At 42.8% G+C, this 19,689-nt stretch overlaps 2 protein-coding genes across 11 annotated transcripts; both read left to right on the forward strand.

The window, feature by feature from the left end:
- The first annotated feature begins 1,583 nt into the window (after positions 1–1,583).
- Positions 1,584–10,027, forward strand: tp53inp1 (tumor protein p53 inducible nuclear protein 1). The gene is made up of 4 exons (XM_047051328.1): positions 1,584–1,795; positions 3,180–3,536; positions 6,110–6,587; positions 6,885–10,027. The coding sequence occupies exons 2-4, from the start codon at positions 3,404–3,406 to the stop codon at positions 7,129–7,131; spliced, it is 858 nt and encodes a 285-aa protein (XP_046907284.1). The 5' UTR covers positions 1,584–1,795; positions 3,180–3,403; the 3' UTR covers positions 7,132–10,027.
- Positions 10,028–14,553: 4,526 nt separating this feature from the next.
- LOC124488617 (E3 ubiquitin/ISG15 ligase TRIM25-like) lies at positions 14,554–19,489 on the forward strand. 10 transcript variants are annotated; one of them, XM_047051319.1, is made up of 7 exons: positions 14,554–15,209; positions 15,523–15,618; positions 15,699–15,932; positions 16,043–16,202; positions 16,368–16,427; positions 16,775–17,155; positions 18,994–19,489. In XM_047051319.1, the coding sequence occupies exons 1-7, from the start codon at positions 14,619–14,621 to the stop codon at positions 19,038–19,040; spliced, it is 1,569 nt and encodes a 522-aa protein (XP_046907275.1). In that variant the 5' UTR covers positions 14,554–14,618; the 3' UTR covers positions 19,041–19,489. The 10 variants fall into 10 exon arrangements, with proteins under 10 accessions (XP_046907275.1, XP_046907277.1, XP_046907276.1 ...); XM_047051321.1 differs by lacking the exon at positions 18,994–19,489 and adding an exon at positions 18,745–18,958; XM_047051320.1 differs by lacking the exon at positions 18,994–19,489 and adding an exon at positions 17,254–18,731.
- Positions 19,490–19,689: the final 200 nt, after the last annotated feature.

Genomic DNA, 19,689 nt, shown 5'->3' on the forward strand with positions numbered 1-19,689 from the left:
TCTGAACATGAAAACTGTCCAGCGATTATTTGACTGTGGTAAGGTTTGTGCTGAAATTTGCTTTTTTCTAATGTTACAATGGATTAAATGGAAAGAAAGTAGCATATTTTGCAAACCTTCCAGTTTGTGAATCCACGGCCTTCTGTTTTTGTATCCTGGAGGTTCCCTCTTTGCCTGAGTACACAAGCCCCTTCCATCACACAAACTCTTTCTCATGGCCTTTGACCGAGGTTTCCTTTTGTGGGTTATTCTGTGTTTGTGAACCTCCCTGAGGGTTATCACTACCCCCCTCAAAACATATCTTGTGGAAAGACATCAGTGGTAAAAAGTCCTTAAATCAACCCCCCCCCACACACACACACATATCTACATTTCTTTATTCAGTATATGTGGGCCTGTGTTATTACAGATTAAAGATTACTTAAAAGATTACTCAACAGAAACACAGTGAGCCGTTATTGATCTTCATTTTGCCATATAAAGATATTGCGCAAGCATAGCCAGCATTGAAAACAGTCACAAGATTACATAAGGTTGCAGTGTGATGTAAAGAAATGGACCCTGTATTGTTTATATGCAGTGTGATGTGGTATGATGGTGTCCTATTGACAGCACCACATGACACAGAACATTCTGTCCTAAACTATGTTACATATTAGAACACTCATTTGAGTAAGATGACCTGTCACACACAATGGGCTAACTCATAGTGAATCATATTTGTAGATCTTTTTATTTTATTTTTTCAGAAACTGAATATCTTTCTTTACTGAGGCAGTTACATGTCTGTGTCTATGGTATACCATAGTCACATTATGTTCCACTTAAGCTTGACCAAGTTTTCAGTAGGTCAAGAACCCACTAAAGGTAAACAAGAGCTGATGCAACTGCTGTGGAAAAAGAAGGGAATGGAGTTGATGTTAAAAGCACATCTTATCAGTGATGTTTAACAGTACTTACCACAGCACAGGTGTGGCCTTGTTGTTGTTGATTGGGAATGGAAAGGCACAGCAGGCTGAAGATTTTCTCTTACATGGAGGTGTGACATAAGTGTTTGGTTCACACTTAGAAGAGGGTGGTTGTAAAAGATTTGCCTTCTAGAAAGAGTAAGATTTAGATATGTATTACCTGATGTGGGTGAACTTTTATTGTTTTTACAAAGTTTGGTTTGGCTATGGAGGCAGCAAAACAGCTAAATATTACAGAAATAACAGAATGTGACAAATGTTTAAAAAAAAAAAAAAATCAGCCTAATACACACTGAGTGACTTAATATACTACTTTAAAAACTAAGCAAGAAATCCTAAGATCCAGAAAAGAAATATACTTTTTAATAATTATGACCGGAAATGAGTGTACTCAAATATTTTAAATGCGTGTTTTTAGACATAGGCTACGCCTTGTTAAGCAACTCTCAAAGTTAGTGCTTTGCCCAGTCTTGTTAAAAAAAAAATTCTGCAGTGAGTCACGTGCGTTGGTGACAGGAATCACAGGGAACATAGGCATATGATTGGCTCTAGAAATTAAAATATGACCCTCCCATAGGCTGTCCTTAGCCACGTCACCCGATCAGCTGTTGGTCTTCCACAACAATAACAAAGGAACAGTCTGGACCTCGGAAAGGATCGGAAAGGTAACGAACTAAGTAGCTCCGAATAAGGTCCTTCAACTTAAATTTCTTCTGCGAAGAAAACAATTTTTTTGTACTTTCCGAAAAGGAGCAAATCTACCTCAGAGTCTTAAGGAGTTTATCGCCAAATATCATCCCCTTGTTGTTTACACCTTTTTGCCGCAAGTGAGTATTTTGGATCCTTTGTTGTCTCTTGCTTGCAATAAGAGGCTCGTTGTAGGGATAGGCCTAATGCCTCTACAGATATTGCTTCTTTTTTTACAATATTTGTTAAGATAAAACGCATTTGCAGGATGGGGCCACTTACTGCATCAATAATATATTTTTGCACTGATAATCTAAAGGTCTTAATGTGTTTCGTGGCCTTTTTTAGGCCCTACCGGTAAATACAGTTTGCTACACAATAATACACATATTTACAAAACCCCAAAATGTATTCATGTAGATTGTCAACGTTATTGTAACATTTCTTATAGGCCTACCTTATTCAACTTTGTTCGTTGAACTAACACGGTCCGCCCAGGGGGTGTAGGGTTACGCTTGAATCTCCTCCCATTGCTTCTCTTCTTTACCAACAAATTCTGACCTGAATTACACCCGACTCCAAAATAATGGTTCATTTAGGTCTTGTCATGCTGGCATGCTGGCTATGCTATCGGTTTAGTGTTTGAGACCAATCTTCCATAAGACGTATTGTTATAACTGTGTACGCTACATTATGACAGCAGGCGATCAGTTTTAGCTTAATCTTTAAACTCATTAATCACAAAAAAAGCCAACTGGAGGCTAACGTTATAGACACGCGATACATTTTATTTTGCCTCAATGAGGCCAATAGCCTACACACTACTCGTTCCGTTTTTAATGTGAATTTTAATCGCATTAATGCATTTGATGCTTCCATTATCTCTAGGTTATCCAAACGACCTAGTTGGCAAGCTATGCAAGTAGTCGGAGTGCCAGTTTGTTCTGTGGTTAAACAGGTGCAGGAGATTATAACCGCCCGTTCCTCAGACAAAACGGAAAAGAAAAACCAGCAGAAGGAGGATTTAAGACCGCTCAGACGGTCGCCGAGCTCGATGTGGAACCGGTCTCCATCTCTTTGTTGTATAATATGTAAAATGGCGTAAAATAGGAGTCTGGCTATAAGATCTCTTATATTAATAAAAAAAACACTTTAAAAAGACAGTTTATTCGAATGTCCAAATACAGTTAGGCCTACTGTCTCACTCTGGCAGGGAGGTAAGCCCGGGGTTCTATCTTAATTATTTGCCTTATATGGAATGTCTGAATGTCTGCTGGATAGGGAAATCCTTTTCTCCATTAAGTTGACCCTGTGCAAACAATAGACCTTTGAAGCATCTATAAATTGAAGCCGCTATGCGTGTGCTCTCATATAGTATAAAACGGATTCCACAGCCCTTTCTAAAGCAATCATCATTTGAAATGTACAGTTCAGAATGAGTCATCCTGTCAGCACTGTTCTGACCGTTCTTCTTGTCCTTTCTCCCTCTCCCCTTCTCCCCTCTATCTCTTTCTTTCCCTTCAGGGCTTTTTGCACATTTGCACTCGTCGAGGTGAGCCCAGCTCCGAGCGATGTTCGTACTCCCCCCAGCTCTCCTCAGATGATCAAGGACTGTACCTTATTGATGCACTTTAGCGCCCTTCCCTCAGCGCCTTCCACCTGCAGCTCATGACCAAAGCGCCTGCACCCCCCCACCGTCAGCCTCACGCCTTCGGCATCCCCTCCGCACCCCTCCGGGAAGCCCCAGGATGTTCCAGAGGTTCGCCAGTGTCCTCTTTGGGGATGATGTCGAGGAAGTGAGCCGCCACTGGCCTGGAGAGCAGGGCTTTGGCCAGCCGGAGGGGGATGATGACGAGGAGTGGATTCTTGTGGACTATCTGGGTGAGTCGCATACGCGAGGCTAACTAGTAAACAAGTTCACCGAGCGGGCGTGATGATTAACTTGGTCAAATATTAACTTTGTACAGTAGACTAACAGAAGATGTGCAGGTGTTTAAACAGGTCAATCAATCAACCCGTCAGAGAAAAGGATACCGAAGTAATTATAGGCTAAAAGCAACTTGCCCTGCAGACAAAACACTGACAAAGACAGAATGTACACACGGACAAACTGTATGCATTCATTGACGTGAAAACACGTGCACCTTCCCCTAACAACTCAAAGCCCTTCCTCCAGGATTCTATAGCGGTTTTGGCTCACCAACATAGCTTATGTATTTTCTCAGTGTTATATGCTTGAGACTGTTCTGTATACAAGTCAATATATGGCTTGTATATCTGTCTTACTATCAGTCTCTGATAGCATGTATTTCAGAACTTAAAGGCACTCAGTTGCACACTGCAGGATCATCACACTGTTCTCAGATGCTTTATAACTTAAACTTTTAAAACAAACACTGCAAAACTCAGTCTTACAGACAGTATTCAGTGTTACACAGCCGACACTTGGTCGTTGGATACTGTATGTCCGGGTAAGGACCTCAGTATTCTCACACACAGACACACTAATACACACACACATACTGTCCACAAGTCACTTATAATACTGTATACACAAACCCACACTCCCATACAGAAGCACACACAAAAGCACACGTACACACAGCCAGCATCACCGGGCCTAAAAAAGACACCTGGCACATCACCTGCAGGCCCGATCTTGGCCCCCCTGTGTGTCCACCCACCAGCCCTTCTCATTTTCCCTGAGCGTGTGAATATTTCAGGTGTGAGAGCAGCCGGCTGGCCCAGTTATGGAGGGGTTGGTGTGAAGGAGGACGAGGGTGGGAAAGGAGGGCATGTAGCGGTTTATGGGCAACAGTGAACCGGAGAACAGGTCAGACAAAAGCAACTAGATGGATTGGGGGCAGAGGGGTGGGGAGTTTTAAAATAGGGCCCGGTAGAGTTACCGTTTCCAAGTGTGAGATGTTTGAGGACACAGCCTAGCCCCCAGACACATAGTAACTTAGACTGGACTCTGAATGTTTATGGAGGGGACTTTCCCTACCTGATAAGACTGTTTTACACATCCATGCTAGCGTTTCTAATGCAAATCCTGCAAGCAAGTTTATAATATAGAGCCATTGTAAGTGACTATATACTTGATGACTTAATCGTGGATTTTAATATGAATATTTTAATACTGTTTCCGGGCTGTTTGATGCAAACTCTAGATATTGCTAATGTTTCCCTCCTGATACCATTTTAGAAAGGTATCAGTTGTATTTACCTCAGCACTTGCATGTTGCACCATACTTTTGCACTCAGTTTTATCACTAAGTCCACAAGCCCCTTTCCTTAACACACAAACGGTTGTGAGAGGATTATAGGCTAAGTGGCCTCGCTGAGACGATGAGGGGTGTGTAAGGCGTTACAGTGTCCTGCTGGGTCCTCAGCTGCCAAGTGTGCGGCTCATCCCAGAAGCTCTTTGTCAGCACAGAGCAGATTGATGGCATTTTGGGTAAACAAGATGGCCTCCGGTGCTGGCCACACACAGGAAGAAGGAAGATGTGGATGAGTTAGATACTGAGGTGGCCTCGATGAGCAGGATTATCCATGTTCCACACCCAGATTTGCAAATGCACACAGACACACACCCAATACACACGCGTGTGTACATCTTCAAATGTGCACCGTCATTTGAAGACAATGGAAGACAACATCTTACTGAAAACACAGACAGCCTCGAGGGGAATCTGTGCGTGCACAGTGGAGTTCAGCTGTTTGTCAAGAGAGATTCAGTACAAAGGCTGAGAGGCAGTAACAAGTCTGCACTTTGTCCTGGAGGGGGGGGTGTGTGTTTTATAACCAGACATCCCTATTTGATTTCAATTCTGTTTAAGGGCCTGTCATCTATTTTAAGAGTCCAAAGCACAGTCTGTTGGCTTGACATGCCGTCTGAGATCAAATTGCTTGTCTGTCACACTTCCCATATTTTGGCGATTGGATATAGTAACCAATGCATCACTATCAAGAACGGCAATGTTAGAAATGGGGACATATTTTTAAGACCCACACTGTGATGGCTACCTGCAATCAGTCTAACAAAATTTGCTTTAATGTCAGTGGATTTGTTTTGGAATAGGGGGCCGGGCTCTGGATCGGATTTTGATAACATTTTAGGTTATGATTGGTTTTACTTGACATGTGCAATGGTCATAAGCCCCTCCCCCCCTACTGATGCACAAATATATAGACAGGAGCATAAACACAGGCACACACACTGGTTCTTTTGGGTCAGGCATGTTATGCTGAACAGGGCTGCATGACACCTCTGTGTCAAGCAAAAATGTTGTTTACGTTTTGATCTCTGGAGGTACGCTCTCTGACCTGAGCCACAGTGCAGCCTGCAGTGTGCTCAGGGAAATGCAGTCTGTTTTAGAGCACCAGCTTCATGATTTCCTGAGGGAAAAACAAACATCTAACCAAGCCCCTCTCCTCTCCCCTCCGTTCCACAGCCGAGGCCTGCTCTGACCCCTGTGGTGAGGACACCTCCAGCGTCCCCGACCAGGAAGACGATGACGAGGAGGACCTTGTGATGATTCCCTCTCCCGTCGCCAGCACCCCCGTCCTCTGCGCCTCCTTCGACTCCACCGCCTACCCCGACCCCAACGGAGGACCCGAGGCAGGGGAAGGGGGCTTCCTGCACGTAGAGGCGTGCTCCCTGGAGGAGAGCTGGTTCGTCACGCCCCCACCCTGCTTCACTGGGCGGGGCAGCAAGCCCATCCTGCTGGAGACCAGCCCCCTGGAGAACCTGCTGATAGAACATCCCAGCATGTCCGTCTACGCCACCGCCCGCCACCTCAGCCCCCAGCGACTCTCCCTCAAGCTGCCATGCTCCCTCAACCTGAGCCTGGACCTCACCCTTCCTCCGGCCAACGCAGCTGCCACGGGCAAGGAGACAGGGCGCCGCACGATGGATACCCCACGCCATAGGTAGGAGATGGCAAACACTCCCTAGCGGTTTGTGTCGCTCAGTGCATTTATCTTACAGGGATGTGTGGCAGGGCTACGCTGAAACACGAGGACTCAATCGCACTCATTTTCTAGACTTGTAAAGTGTTTTAGTCGTATATCTTTTCAAAAGTCCAACGAAAATCTACCACCATTTTATGAGCGCTGTACTTCCTTATGTACTTCCTTATTTATCAGCCGTAGTCCTGTGATATCTTTTGTATGGACCCTTGAGCTTCGACTCACCTCCTTTCCTCGTGTACCTGTCTCCCCCTGCAGGCCAGACGTGGCAGTGGTCCAGTGTCACGCCAGCCTCCACACCACCTGCTACGCCGCCGCCCTCTCCGCCCGCTCCAGCCTCCTGGACCAGGTGCAGCAGGCCGGGCGCCTGGCCCAGAGGGCACAGCCCCTGTCCCGCAACGCCATGCGCCGCCTCAACCTGCTGCGCCAGCCAGGAGGTGGGAGGCAGTCAAAGGCCACGGCCATGTACCTTCACCAGCCAGGCCAGAGGCACCTCAACTACTGAGGACGAGGGGGCGCTCCCCCTCTTTCTCCAACTGTCCCCCCATCCTTCCATCCGTTCACCCCAACTATCGCCCTACCTTCCATCCGTTCACCCAACTATCGCCCCATGCATTCACCCCTTTATTAAATCCCTTCATCAATTCAGGTCAACAATGAGCAAACAAAAGGGGGAAAAGCGTCCCCCTTTCTCTCTCTTCCCTCCACCAATCTGTTCAACCATCCATCTAAAAACATACGTACACATGCCTACATCTAAGTGTTTCCCTGTTGGAAAATCTGCCTCCAATCTGGAGAAGTGGATGATGGCGATGTCTACTTCTCAAACTCCTATTTAGAATCAATGCCGTAGGTCACTTTACTCAACTGCAGGTTCACCATCCCCATGGCAGCCTGAAGAGACTGGTTCAATCCGACTGTACACCTGTGGCTATGTGATGTCATAGAGTACATGTATGCAGTCATGGAGTGTTTGTGTGCTGTCGTATAATGATTGTGTGGCGTGATAATGTTTGTGTGCTGCCAGCCTCTCACAGTTTGGTTGTGTGATGTATTGGTTATATCATTGAGTGGTTGTGCGCTGCGCAGTTCTTGATGTCTGAACTTTGTTATTTAAAATATTGTGTCTCATGTCCCTCCAATAAGTTACACACCACAATGGCCTCTCATTTTCCTGGGACGGAGAGCATATTTTGACAAACTAAATGATAAACTGAATGATGAAATGATTTAATTTTGACTTCGGAATGACTTCACAGATTGCACCAACTTACTTTTTGAAATCAGCAATCCCCCTCCCATAGCTATGGGTGAACTTGCCTTTGACTTTGTAATTCAGTACTTTTACAATATTTTTCAAGAAAATTACGTTGAAATACTGGGTTGAATATCACTAAACGCCTTGTTTTAATGGTAGAAGTAATTAAATAAATAAATGTATAAAAAAAAGTCCAAAATATTTTTTAAAAGTAAAAAACATATATTACATATCAGTATGAAGTTATGTGCGTATGTTATCTTGTGTAGGGATGTTTGTAAGCAAAGGCTTAACTATATGATAGTGTGTGATTTGTTGCATGTTTGTACAGTTGTCTTAGTGTCAAGATGGTGAAAAAGAAAATGGAAAAAAGTGTTCTTCTTTGTTGTTTTTCTTGGTATCTTGTTATTATGTTTGTTCTAAATCTGCAGTCTTTTCTCTCAGGGTCATAACCAATCACCTTTACACTTTACTAAAATGCAGATTACTTGATGACTGTCTTTGTGCATACTGGAGACCTTCCAAATTTGTTGACAAGTGCTTTGCTTTGTGGAACTGTTTGTTATCCATGATTGATAGAATAATGACTCAAATGAAAATTGCTTTTTAACATTTGTCCTAGGACTGTGAAAATGAATTATTGCTCTCTCAATCGACTGTTAACACCAACATAGATGGAGTGAAACTGTTGAGTCTTTTTTCAAATTTGTTTATATATTTTTTCTCTGTGTACTCTGTAGCTATTTTGTTTTATCATTGTTACACATGACTTAGTAATACTTGTATTAGTAATACTTGTATTAATTATCAGAATATTTAAACCAAAAAGTAGCAGCAATCTCGAGCTTTGCAGTAGCTAATATTACGGAACTTTCTTTTTTTTCAATTTTTTTCTTCGTTTAAATTTTTGTTTGTTTTGAATGGAGACTGAACTGAGATATCCGTTTGTGAAACCAGGAATGTGTGCCAGCAAAGTACAGGCTACCACAACTCGTGAGAGCACTCACGTATGTAAGGCTCTTTCAAGGAACAAATGTTCCTTACTCTTCAGTTCAGCTCAAGTCGTTTATATATGACCCAATTTGCATACTATTCTTTGTACTCTGTGGTTATAGTTAGAGGGATAAAATACTCTTGTAGACTCAGATGTTTTCAGTATGACCGCATAGATAGATAACTATTGATTGTCATGCATCAAGAAAGCACTAACATGTTTTTTTTTTTCTTGTTGTTTTTTTTCTTCACTGTGTATTATAATTTTTTGTTGTTGTTAAAGTCTCTTTGTCTGTTTTAAATTGAAAAGTAAAGTGAATTAAGTGTAGCTTTTGTATTTGGTTTATCTTATGTTTATTTTCTCAGTTAGAAAATATCTCAGCTAGCAAAATGGTTCCTGTTCAGCAAGTTAGATTTTTTCCCCTTCATTGTTGTGACTCGGGCAATAGGACGAAGGGAATGGAGGAGAACACAGTCTTCTCAATAACAATACGTGAACGCTGGAAGGAGCCATTTTGTTCCAGTTTCTTGGCTGTCTGTCTCAGCTCATGATGATGATTATGATAATAACAGGGATTTGTATATTTTTCATTTTTAGTTAATGTTTGCCTTGAATTTGTTGTGGATCACGTGCCTTCCAGGTTAAACATTACAATGACAATGCATTGATGAAGAACTTGAACTATTGTCCAAGGGGACAAAATAACAAAAGCAAATCAACTATGCACCACTGGAGGTAGCTTCTAATCTCTCTGTGAACCACCCATGTACAACTTTTATACACAGATGTAGCAAACCCGTTTTTTCTCTCTCTTTTTTTGTTGTTGTTAATGAAAGCTTTGGAAGAATAATTGATGGCATTTTTTCACAAAGTGTTAGATTTGGCTTTTATTTTATTTTACTGGAGTAATACAGCACTTTGCCAAAAAGTGGAGAAATTGTTGGGTTAATTATTATTTATCGACATAACAGACTTCTCAACTGTTTGTATTTTGGACACATGACAGATCTATTCACACTGTTGTTTTGCTCAAAACAAATTGATAACCAGAATGTGGTTGTCTATTTAGAAACTGTAATGCTTCAAACATAATCTGTTATAATGATGATGTGCTCCACAGTCTACAATAAATGTTTTCATACACTCTCATAATGTCTGTTGTAACTGGTTGGTCAAAGATGTGGTGTGTCCAAGTAACAAATATTTTTGACATATCTTCCCCTTTATTGAATGTAAATAATCTGGAAATTGCTTCTTCAGTCTGTTCAGCTGACCTGTCACCTCACTGGCTCTGCCCTCCACATGCTGCACAGCACTCTGGGACAGGCATGGACTCAGAGAGGCCTGCTGGGCCAGAACCCAGCCTTGAACCGTTCCTGGTTCTGTTTACTCTGTAACTGCTCAGGGGGTTGCCTACTGACAGAGATCAAAACAAATAACAGTTGTTGACAGCTAATTGAATTTCTTCGAATCAATACCATTCATGTGGTGGAGTCTTAAGTAGAGAGAGAAGAAACCCAGAGGACACAAGACCAAAGGCAGAGCTGAAAGGCTATCTTACTCGGACACAATGACAAGATAGGGTTTGTTTACACTGGGTGAGATTATTAACTAGAGGTAGCTTACTTGATATCAGCAATAGGCCCTATTGCTAGATTTTGTATTATATTTGGCAATTTTAGATACTGTACTTGTGGGCAATAACGGGGATGATAATGGCAAAAAATCTTTGACTGGGTAGAGAGTAGGGTGCTTGAGGTTTATTTGAGCGCAATTCTTGTCACTTTCTAACTGCCATAGTGAGCTACTCAGAGCTGTTGCAAGCTACTGGTAGCTTGTGATTGACCTGTTAGCGACCTTTGATGTACAGTGGATCTACAGGATTCTTGTATGATCCCTTAAGGATCAGTCTTTGTAACCCACCTGTGGTTGTGATCTTTGGCCACTCCCCTTTAAGGATGTCCTCTAGTTTCTCAGCTTGGACACAGCCTCTATCTAAGTCAAGTCTTACATTAGTCACATCAGCTTTATGCTATAGGTCAATTTAAGTGTCTATGACAAGCCAGACTTACAGTGCCCTCCAAAAGTATTGGAACAGTGAGGCCAATTCCTTTATTTTTGCTGTAGACTGAAAACATTTGGGCTTGACATCAAACGATGAATGTGAAACCAGAGATCAACGTTTCAGCTTTTATTTCCAGGTATTTACATCAGGATCTGATGCACAAATTAGAAAATATCACCTTTTTGTTCGAACCCACCCATTTGTCACGTGAGCAAAAGTATTGGAACATATGACTGACGGGTGTGTTTTGTTGCCCAGGTGTGTCCTATTACATACATTATTCAATCAATAAATACCACTGAATGTCTACACTCAGGTTCAGATTGGGTAAGATAGGTTTTGTCTATGCAGACTGTATTCAGAGGTGAAAACAACATGAAAACCGGAGCGCTGTCTTTGGGTGAAAAACAAGCAATTGTGAGTCTTAGAGAAGATGGAAAATCAATCAGAGCCATTGCAGAAACATTGGCCATAGCCAGTACAACCATTTGGAATGTCCTGAAGAAGAAGAAAACTACTGGTGTACTAAGTAACAGACGTCGAACAGGTAGACCAAGGAAAACATCAGCAGTTGATGACAGAAACATTGTGAGAGCTGTAAAGAAAGACCCTAAAACAACTGTTAGTGAGATCAGCAACAACCTCCAGATGGCAGGAGTGAAGGTATCACTATCTACTGTTCGCAGAAGACTTCATGAACAAAAGTACAAGGGCTACACCAGAAGATGCAAACCACTCATTAGCAAGAAGAATAGGAAGGCCAGGCTGGAATTTGCCAAAAAGTACAGAGATGAACCTCAAAAATTCTGGGACAAAGTTTTATGGACTGATGAGACAAAGATTAACTTTTACCAAAGTGATGGAAAGGCTAAAGTTTGGAGAAAGAAAGGAACTGCTCATGATCCCAAACACACAAGCTCATCTGTGAAACACGGTGGAGGTAATGTCATGGCTTGGGCTTGCATGGCTTCTTCTAGGACGGGCTCATTAATCTTCATTGAGGATGTAACACATGATGGCAGCAGCAAAATGAACTCGGAAGTCTACAGAAACATTTTGTCTGCCAATTTAAGGAAAGATGCAACCAAACTGATTGGCAGAGCCTTCATCATGCAGCAAGATAACGACCCAAAACACACTGCCAAAACAACAAAGGAGTTCATCAGGGGCAAGAAATGGAAGGTATTAGACTGGCCAAGTCAATCTCCAGACTTAAACCCTATAGAGCATGCATTTTACCTGCTTAAGAGGAGACTGAAGGGAGGAACCCCACAAAACAAACAACAACTGAAAGAGGCTGCAGTGAAAGCCTGGGAAAGCATCAAAAAGGAAGAATGCAAAAGTTTGGTGACGTCAATGGGTCACAGACTTGCTGCAGTTATTGAAAGCAAAGGATTTGCAACTAAATATTAAGTCTTATTCACTTAAATATGTTTTAAGTATATCTGTTCCAATACTTTTGATCACATGACAAATGGGTGGATTCAAACAAAATGTGATATTTTCTTAGTTGTGCATCAGATCCTGATGTAAATACCTGGAAATAAAAGCTGAAACGTTGATCTCTGGTCTCACGTTCATTATTTGATGTCAAGCCCAAATGTTTTCAGTCTACAGCAAAAATAAAGGAATTTGCCTCACTGTTCCAATACTTTTGGAGGGCACTGTATATTTAAGTCAAAGAGTAGGATTTAAAAAAATAATACTCAGCCCTTGGCTTGAATACTTCAAAAGACGCTCATGACAATACCAGTAGAAGCTCTTTCAGCCCTGCAGCTGAGACAACTCTAATTAGCTTTTCTCAAAACTGTACATCACTGTTCAATAAAACCTACATCTGGGTATTTTAGCAACACGATTTTTGACTAAATTATACATTATCAATGTATGTGTCTAAATGTCTGATTAGTTCAGAACAGGTAGATTACTTATTTGGCATTGGATATTGAAACAATGACGAGGAACCAAATCGGGCAGACAGAATTTATTTTAAAGTGTGTTAGTGTGTGAATGTGTTATGAAAAGTTGATACTATTCATTGTATATTCTTGTGTCGATAACAAATTCAAAGGATAGCATTTTAGATCCCTGCTCTGTGCATTAGTTGGTTCACGTGCTCAAGCGTTTGGCTGAGCTGGGCTCTCCTCCTTCACTCTGGCTGGCTGCTCTCTTGCTCCCCCTGCTGTCAGGTGCCTTGACTGATGTGGGTCTGGAGCCCTGCCTCTGTCACTGCCTCTCTCTTAATAAGAAGCGGATCTTAAGAACCCATTTAGGCTGCACAGTCAGACATGCTCTCTTTGTCACAGGGGGGCTCAATTTCAGATCCATCAAGTCTGAGCTTGTTTCTCCTCCTTTCCTCTTCCTCAGTCCGTTCAGCTGACCTGCCACCTCACTGGCTCTGCCCTCCACATGCTGCACAGCACTCTGGGACAGGCTTGGACTCAGTGAGGCCTGCTGGGATGACTGGGGGCAGAATCCAGCCTTCTGAGAGGAGTCTGGACATGTGACCCTCCTCAGGATCATCCTGATAGCAGTGGGGTTGTTTGGGTCCTCACACAGGATGGACTCCCAGAGGTCAGCAGCCTTGTTGGGCTCAGAGGGCTGCAGGACAGGGGTTCTGTCCTGGTAGGTGGCTGGAGCTCTGGTCCGGCTGTTCATGTCAGAGACCAGAAACTTGACCATTTGATCACTGGCACCATTAGTAACATGATGTTTCTGTAATTCACATGCTGAGGGTTTCTGAAACATGGAAAGAAAACATATGACCGTCATCTGTGATTTGTAAACATTCGTTTTGTGCAGTTTAGGAGTGTCTTCTAGTTTTGACCTGTTATTGTATGGTGTTAGGATGTTTCCTGATTACAGTTTACAGTTACATTTACATAACGGTTTTTAGATTGATAATTGGAGTCAGGTGGCTGAGCGGGTAGATCATCGGGCTAGTAATCTGAAGGTTGCCAGTTCGATTCCCTGCAGGTGCACATGACGTTGTGTCCTTGGGGCAAGGCACTTCACCCTACTTGCCTCGGGGAGAATGTCCCTGTACTTACTGTAAATCGCTCTGGATTAGAGCGTCTGCTACATGTAAATGTAATGTAATTGACAGTGACAGAGGCAGGGCTCCAGACACATGTCAATCAAAACACCTGGCAGCAGGAGGGGGAGCAAGAGAGCAGCCAGCCAGAGTAAAGGAGGAGAGCCCAGCTCAGCCAAACGCTCAAGCACATTAAACAACTAATACATAGGGCAGGGAGCTAGAATTCAGTCTCTTGAATTTGTGAATCCACACAAGGTGATACAACAAATATGATCAACAATTCACTACCCATACACACACAAGCAAACACTTGAAAATAAATGGCGCATTTTCTTCTAAATTTGGTTCCTCATCATTGTTTTAAATTCCAATTAGAAAATTACAAAAAGTAGGTATTGTCATGGGAGTCACAGAAATGGTAGCCTCACAAATCCTCACACAATTGCACACACACATTTACACGTATGCACGTACACACACACACCTGTGAGACAGTGTTTACTCTAATCATTCCTGAACCACTCCTCTTCTTGCTGAGGGTGGAACCAGGAAGTCCCTCCCCTCCCTACAAGATCTCTTCAGAGAAAACGAAACTGATCTGTCTTTTCCTTCGTCTGAGAGAGAAGAAAAACAGTAAAATGGCTCAACAGGGAGTTCTGCTGGACCACAACCAGTTCAGTTGTTCAATCTGTCTGGATCTACTGAAGGATCCTGTGGCTACTCCCTGTGGACACAGCTACTGTATGAGCTGTATAAAAGACTACTGGGATCAGGATGATCAGAAGGGAGTCTACAGCTGCCCCCAGTGCAGACAGACCTTCACTCCCAGGCCTGTTCTGAGGAAAAACAACATGCTGGCTGAGGTGGTGGAGAAGCTGAAGAAGACAGAACTCCAAGCTGCTCCTCCTGCTGACAGTTCTGCTGGACCTGGAGATGTGCTGTGTGACGTCTGCTCTGGGAGGAAGCAGAAAGCCCTCAAGTCCTGTCTGGTGTGTCTGGTCTCTTACTGTGAGGCTCACCTCCAGCCTCACTATGAATCTCCTGCCTTTAAGAAGCACAAGCTGGTCAAAGCCTCTTCACAACTGCTGGAGAATATCTGCTCCCGTCATGATGAATTAATGAAAGAATTTTGTAGAACTGACCAGCAGTGTATTTGTTTGGTGTGTGTGATGGATGAACATCAAGGTCATGATACAGTCTCAACTGCAACAGAAAGAACTGAGAAACAGGTGAGAAACACAGCTTCCATCTTTGATGAGATTTGTGTCAGTTGAAATAACAAGAAGAAGATGTAGCTGAAGTTAACAAACTGCTGTAATTAGACTCAGATTCTTGTTGTCTTGGAATGAGCTAAGGCTTTAGTTATGTGATCATTGTGTAACAGCTAACCCCCATTTCAGGAAGTAAAAATGACTGCCTGTCTGCTGTCATTTAAAAGGAAGAGTATATCATGAACTTAATACAACATAAAATGATAACTATTCATAGTTTCACAGTGCTTTTAAAACACACATTATTCCTAACATGTGTGTTTGTCCTCAGCGGGAGCTTGGACTGAGTCAACAGAATGTTCAGAAGAGAGTCCAGCAGAGAGAGAAGGAGCTGAAGGAGCTCCAACAGGCTGTGGAGTCTCTGACTGTGAGTACAGTTCTGGAAGACACATCTGGACTTCAAGGACAGGAATTAAGAAATGTGTCTGTGTGTTGTGTTGTGTTCAGCGCTCTGCACAAGCAGCAGAGGTGGACAGTGAGAGGATCTTTACTGAGCTGATCCTCTCTATTGAGAGAAGACGCTCTGAGGTGAAGGAGCTGATCAGAGCCCAGCAGAGGGCAGCAGTGAGTCAGGCTGAAGGACTGGTGGAGAGACTGGAGCAGGAGATAGCTCAGCTGAAGAAGAGATATGCTGAGCTGGAGCAGCTCTCACACACAGAAGATCACATCAATTTCCTCCAAGTAACTCACCTTCCATCTTCTTTACTGGAAGTAACTCACTATTTAGTTGTTTATTGTGTAGTTCTTTCCAACTAACTCATCTCTCTTTGTCTATCTCTCTTTCTGTCCAGGGTTATCAGTCTCTCTCCACCACCAATGTATCTTCAGATTTACCCAGCACCATCGGCCCTCATCGTAAGTACTTCTGTGATGTGAGAGAGGCTGTGTCCAAGCTGAAAGAGAAACTAGAGGACATCCTTAAAGACGAGTGGCCAAAGATCACAACCACCGGTGGGTAAAACACACTAGACTTGTAAAGGGATCATTCAAGCATCCTGTAGATACACTGTAGATCATACAAGCATCTTAAGAGTAATCAAACATTTTAGTCATCACGGTCACCCACTGTGTGTAACTTGATCTGACCTCTTGGTGAATGTGTTGGTGTGTTTGCGGTGAATCCAGTGGATCTTTTACTGCCACCAGAGCCCAAGACCAGAGCAGACGTCTTACAATGTGAGTGTTTTTCACACACAAACCATAAGTTACTAGACACAATCCATATCAGTATTTTTGAAGATGGCAGTGCAGTCCTACATAAACCCCCACCATTCCTACATGACAGCTGAACACAATAAGCAGGCAGCACACATTAGACAGTTGCACAACTGATACAAAACAACTGCCATCAGGGAAACATGGAGCGGTTATTATATATTGATGCATGGCCTACCTGCCCAAACTTACTCCAGAGATAGAAATGGAAAACGCTAGAAGTAGTTATCCACCAAATAAATGTGTTGTAGATACTATCTGACTGACTTAATTTCTCTGATTGTGTGTCTGCTCTGCTCTTCTCCCAGATTCCTGTCAGCTCACACTGGACCCAAACACAGCAGTCAAATGTATATCTCTATCTGAGGGGAACAGAACAGTAAAATATACTTTTCAAGTCCAGCTATATCTCTATCATGCAGAGAGATTCACTGACGCCTGGCAAGTGCTGTGTAGAAATGCTCTGTCTGGACGTTGTTACTGGGAGGTGGAGTGGAGTGGAAGGGTTGGTATAGCAGTCTCATATAAAGACATCAGCAGGACAGGTCGTCTGTCTAGATTTGGATACAATGATAAATCCTGGTGTTTAGAGAACTCTGGTAAATGTTTTTGTTTCAGACACGATAATGTTGAGGCAGTAACATCAAGCTTTGGTTCCAGAGTAGGAGTGTACCTGGATCACATGGCAGGTACTCTGTCCTTCTACAGCATCTCTGACACAATGACCCTCATCCACAGAGTCCAGACCACATTCACTCAGCCACTCTATCCTGGGTTTGTATTGCAGACTTTTTTTTCCACTGCCAAGCTGTGTGACCTGGAGTAGTTCACATTAGTATCCTTCCCTCCTTACATCTCTGGTTGTGGAACTGTACCTCCTAACTTCCATTTCTGCTCTGAGTTTTTCCTTGTCTTCTCTGAGGGTTTTAATTGACTATTGACACTGATCTGTGGTCAACTGCGAAGTTAACTTTGTGATATTGCTGGGATAAAGGAGTTCACAGAGTAAAGAGTGTACCTGGATCACAGAGCAGGTACTCTGTCCTCCTACAGCATCTCTGACACAATGACCCTCTCGACCAGAGTCCAGACCACATGCACTCACCCACTCTGTTTTAGGGGTGAAGTTTGGTGTAACGGCTACACTACTGAACTGTGTGAGCTGACAAGGAGAATTATTTTCTCCATGAATGTCAGGGTCGGGGTTAGAGACTGTTAGAGATTGACTCTCATGTCAAAGTATAGAAGACTCAAGCCAGATCCTGTGGTGATCTTAAGGGTCAGGGTCAAGCACCAGCTTCAGTAGGTTAACGTAATGTGGAAGAAAGTTCTGTCTGTCTCCACCAGGATGGTTTGACTGTATTTTTTGGTTCTGTGTTTATAAGTATTTGACACTCAGCTCATTGGAGATTGGAGAGTTTAACCAACACCTCAACATGACAATGACCTGTGAGACATTCACTGACAGTGATGCTATCTCTGATGCATGAAGGTCAGAGAACAGAATTTATAGCAGAAAGGGATAACAAAGATAACATTTAGCCAACAGATGTCTGTTAATAAAGCAGACAGATATTACATCATAGACCTATACATGTAAATACATGGAGAGTTCAGCCTATTATGCTTGTATTGCTTCAACTGGTGATGTGCTTTCCTACATAAATTATTGTGACCAGAACACTGTGAACAGAAGTTGTTTGTTATTTACCAAATTGTAAGTTATGATGCATAAATATCACAAGGTTTAAAAACGAATACCAGTTCATGACAAAGAATGTCTCTAATTTTCTTTTAAATATTAGGTAAGAGTCACATGGCACAATACATCCAAAAATCTCTGTAGTGCATCATCACTGGATATCGCTGCCTACATTTCAAACTGTTTTCATGAGGCTTTAAAACAATGAACAAAATACATTAAACATTAAGATACGTTTTTGTGTAACAGGAGGTTAACTGACGAGGCCAACATATGGACATATGTTCTTTGCAATGGTCAACGAAAGGTTAAATATATGATAATACCCACAAATACCACACAAATAACCTTTGTGTGAGTCTTAGAACTGAAGTATATTCCCACTTGGAAACTGGCACTGACTCTACTCCTGCCCCGAGCAAAGACATTCAACAACTGACAAGATTTTATTAAGTTTCAGTTCACATCAGAACATAACATTAATTCAATGCATTCATTCTGAAACTCGATCAAGGTGTTCAAAGGTTTGTCTTGACATTGAACTTGCTTAACATTCCCCTCCTTCTTTTATATCAGATAAATAAATGGAGTTAGGCCTGAAAGGGTTAACTAAAGTTCAGAAGGAAGGTGGCACACCAAGACTCCTCCTTCTCCAATCAAACTAATATGCATCAGCCCAGTAAAGCACGGAAGAATGCGACCAAACGTCCCTTGGTCAATTAAAAGTTCTGTATAATGCATCTTCCATTCCTCTGGTCCCTGTGCTTGCATGTTGTTGTCACCCTCCCACCCTTCCCTCTCTGCTTCCCCCTGTCATCTATCCAGGTTTCCCAGGGATCTGCTTCAGCTGCTGCTCGGCCGTGATCCATTAGGACTCTCCGCCACACCCCGAGTCCATGCCCGGACCCCAGGCCCGGCTCTGCTACCGGCCTCCACCACCATCGGGCTTGGCTCTGCTACCAGCTCTGCTTCAATAGAAGCTTTCTAGTCAATCTATGGTGTGATACCTGAACTCGTGACTACACCATCTGTAAAAAAAAGTTTAGCTTTGACATATGTAGAATGAAGTCTTATATGTTCCTCATAGCACACACAGAGCACCCACATAGAAACTACACAACTCCCTTACCCTGTTTTTGGAGGGGCCACCATCCATGTTTGAGCTCCAACACCACTTGCTTAACTTATCAAACAGCTAAGTATTTGATTGATATAATTATTTGTTCGAATTTGCGGCTGGAGCAATGAATAAATAAATACCCTACAGGGTGATAGCTCTCTGGGAATAAGATGGGCAGCCCTGAGCTAGTGCAGCTCTTAGAAATAGTTCTCAGCGAGAGGACCAGAATGATCCACTAAGAAAATATGCGTGCAAATATTAGGATTCTGTTAGTTCTGGTCCTGATATATGTGTAACATAGACACTGTTTAAATGTCAAATTATAATTCACATAAGAGTCTGGACATGTGACCCTCCTCAGGATCATCCTGAAAGCAGTAGGTTATTGGGGTCCTCACACA

This window comes from Hypomesus transpacificus, unplaced genomic scaffold, assembly GCF_021917145.1.
Source record: "Hypomesus transpacificus isolate Combined female unplaced genomic scaffold, fHypTra1 scaffold_149, whole genome shotgun sequence".
NCBI lineage: Eukaryota > Metazoa > Chordata > Actinopteri > Osmeriformes > Osmeridae > Hypomesus > Hypomesus transpacificus.

What these genes read in the sequence shown, in the direction of transcription:
- tp53inp1 (XM_047051328.1), top strand. Translation starts at nt 3,404, where the DNA reads ATGTTCCAGAGGTTCGCCAGTGTCCTCTTTGGGGATGATGTCGAGGAA. An exon ending in GATTCTTGTGGACTATCTGG is followed by an intron (nt 3,537 to 6,109) that starts GTGAGTCGCATA and finishes TCCGTTCCACAG; the next exon opens with CCGAGGCCTGCTCTGACCCC. An exon ending in ATGGATACCCCACGCCATAG is followed by an intron (nt 6,588 to 6,884) that starts GTAGGAGATGGC and finishes CTCCCCCTGCAG; the next exon opens with GCCAGACGTGGCAGTGGTCC.
- LOC124488617 (XM_047051317.1), top strand. Translation starts at nt 14,619, where the DNA reads ATGGCTCAACAGGGAGTTCTGCTGGACCACAACCAGTTCAGTTGTTCA. An exon ending in CAGAAAGAACTGAGAAACAG is followed by an intron (nt 15,210 to 15,522) that starts GTGAGAAACACA and finishes GTTTGTCCTCAG; the next exon opens with CGGGAGCTTGGACTGAGTCA. An exon ending in CAGAGCAGACGTCTTACAAT is followed by an intron (nt 16,428 to 16,774) that starts GTGAGTGTTTTT and finishes CTCTTCTCCCAG; the next exon opens with ATTCCTGTCAGCTCACACTG.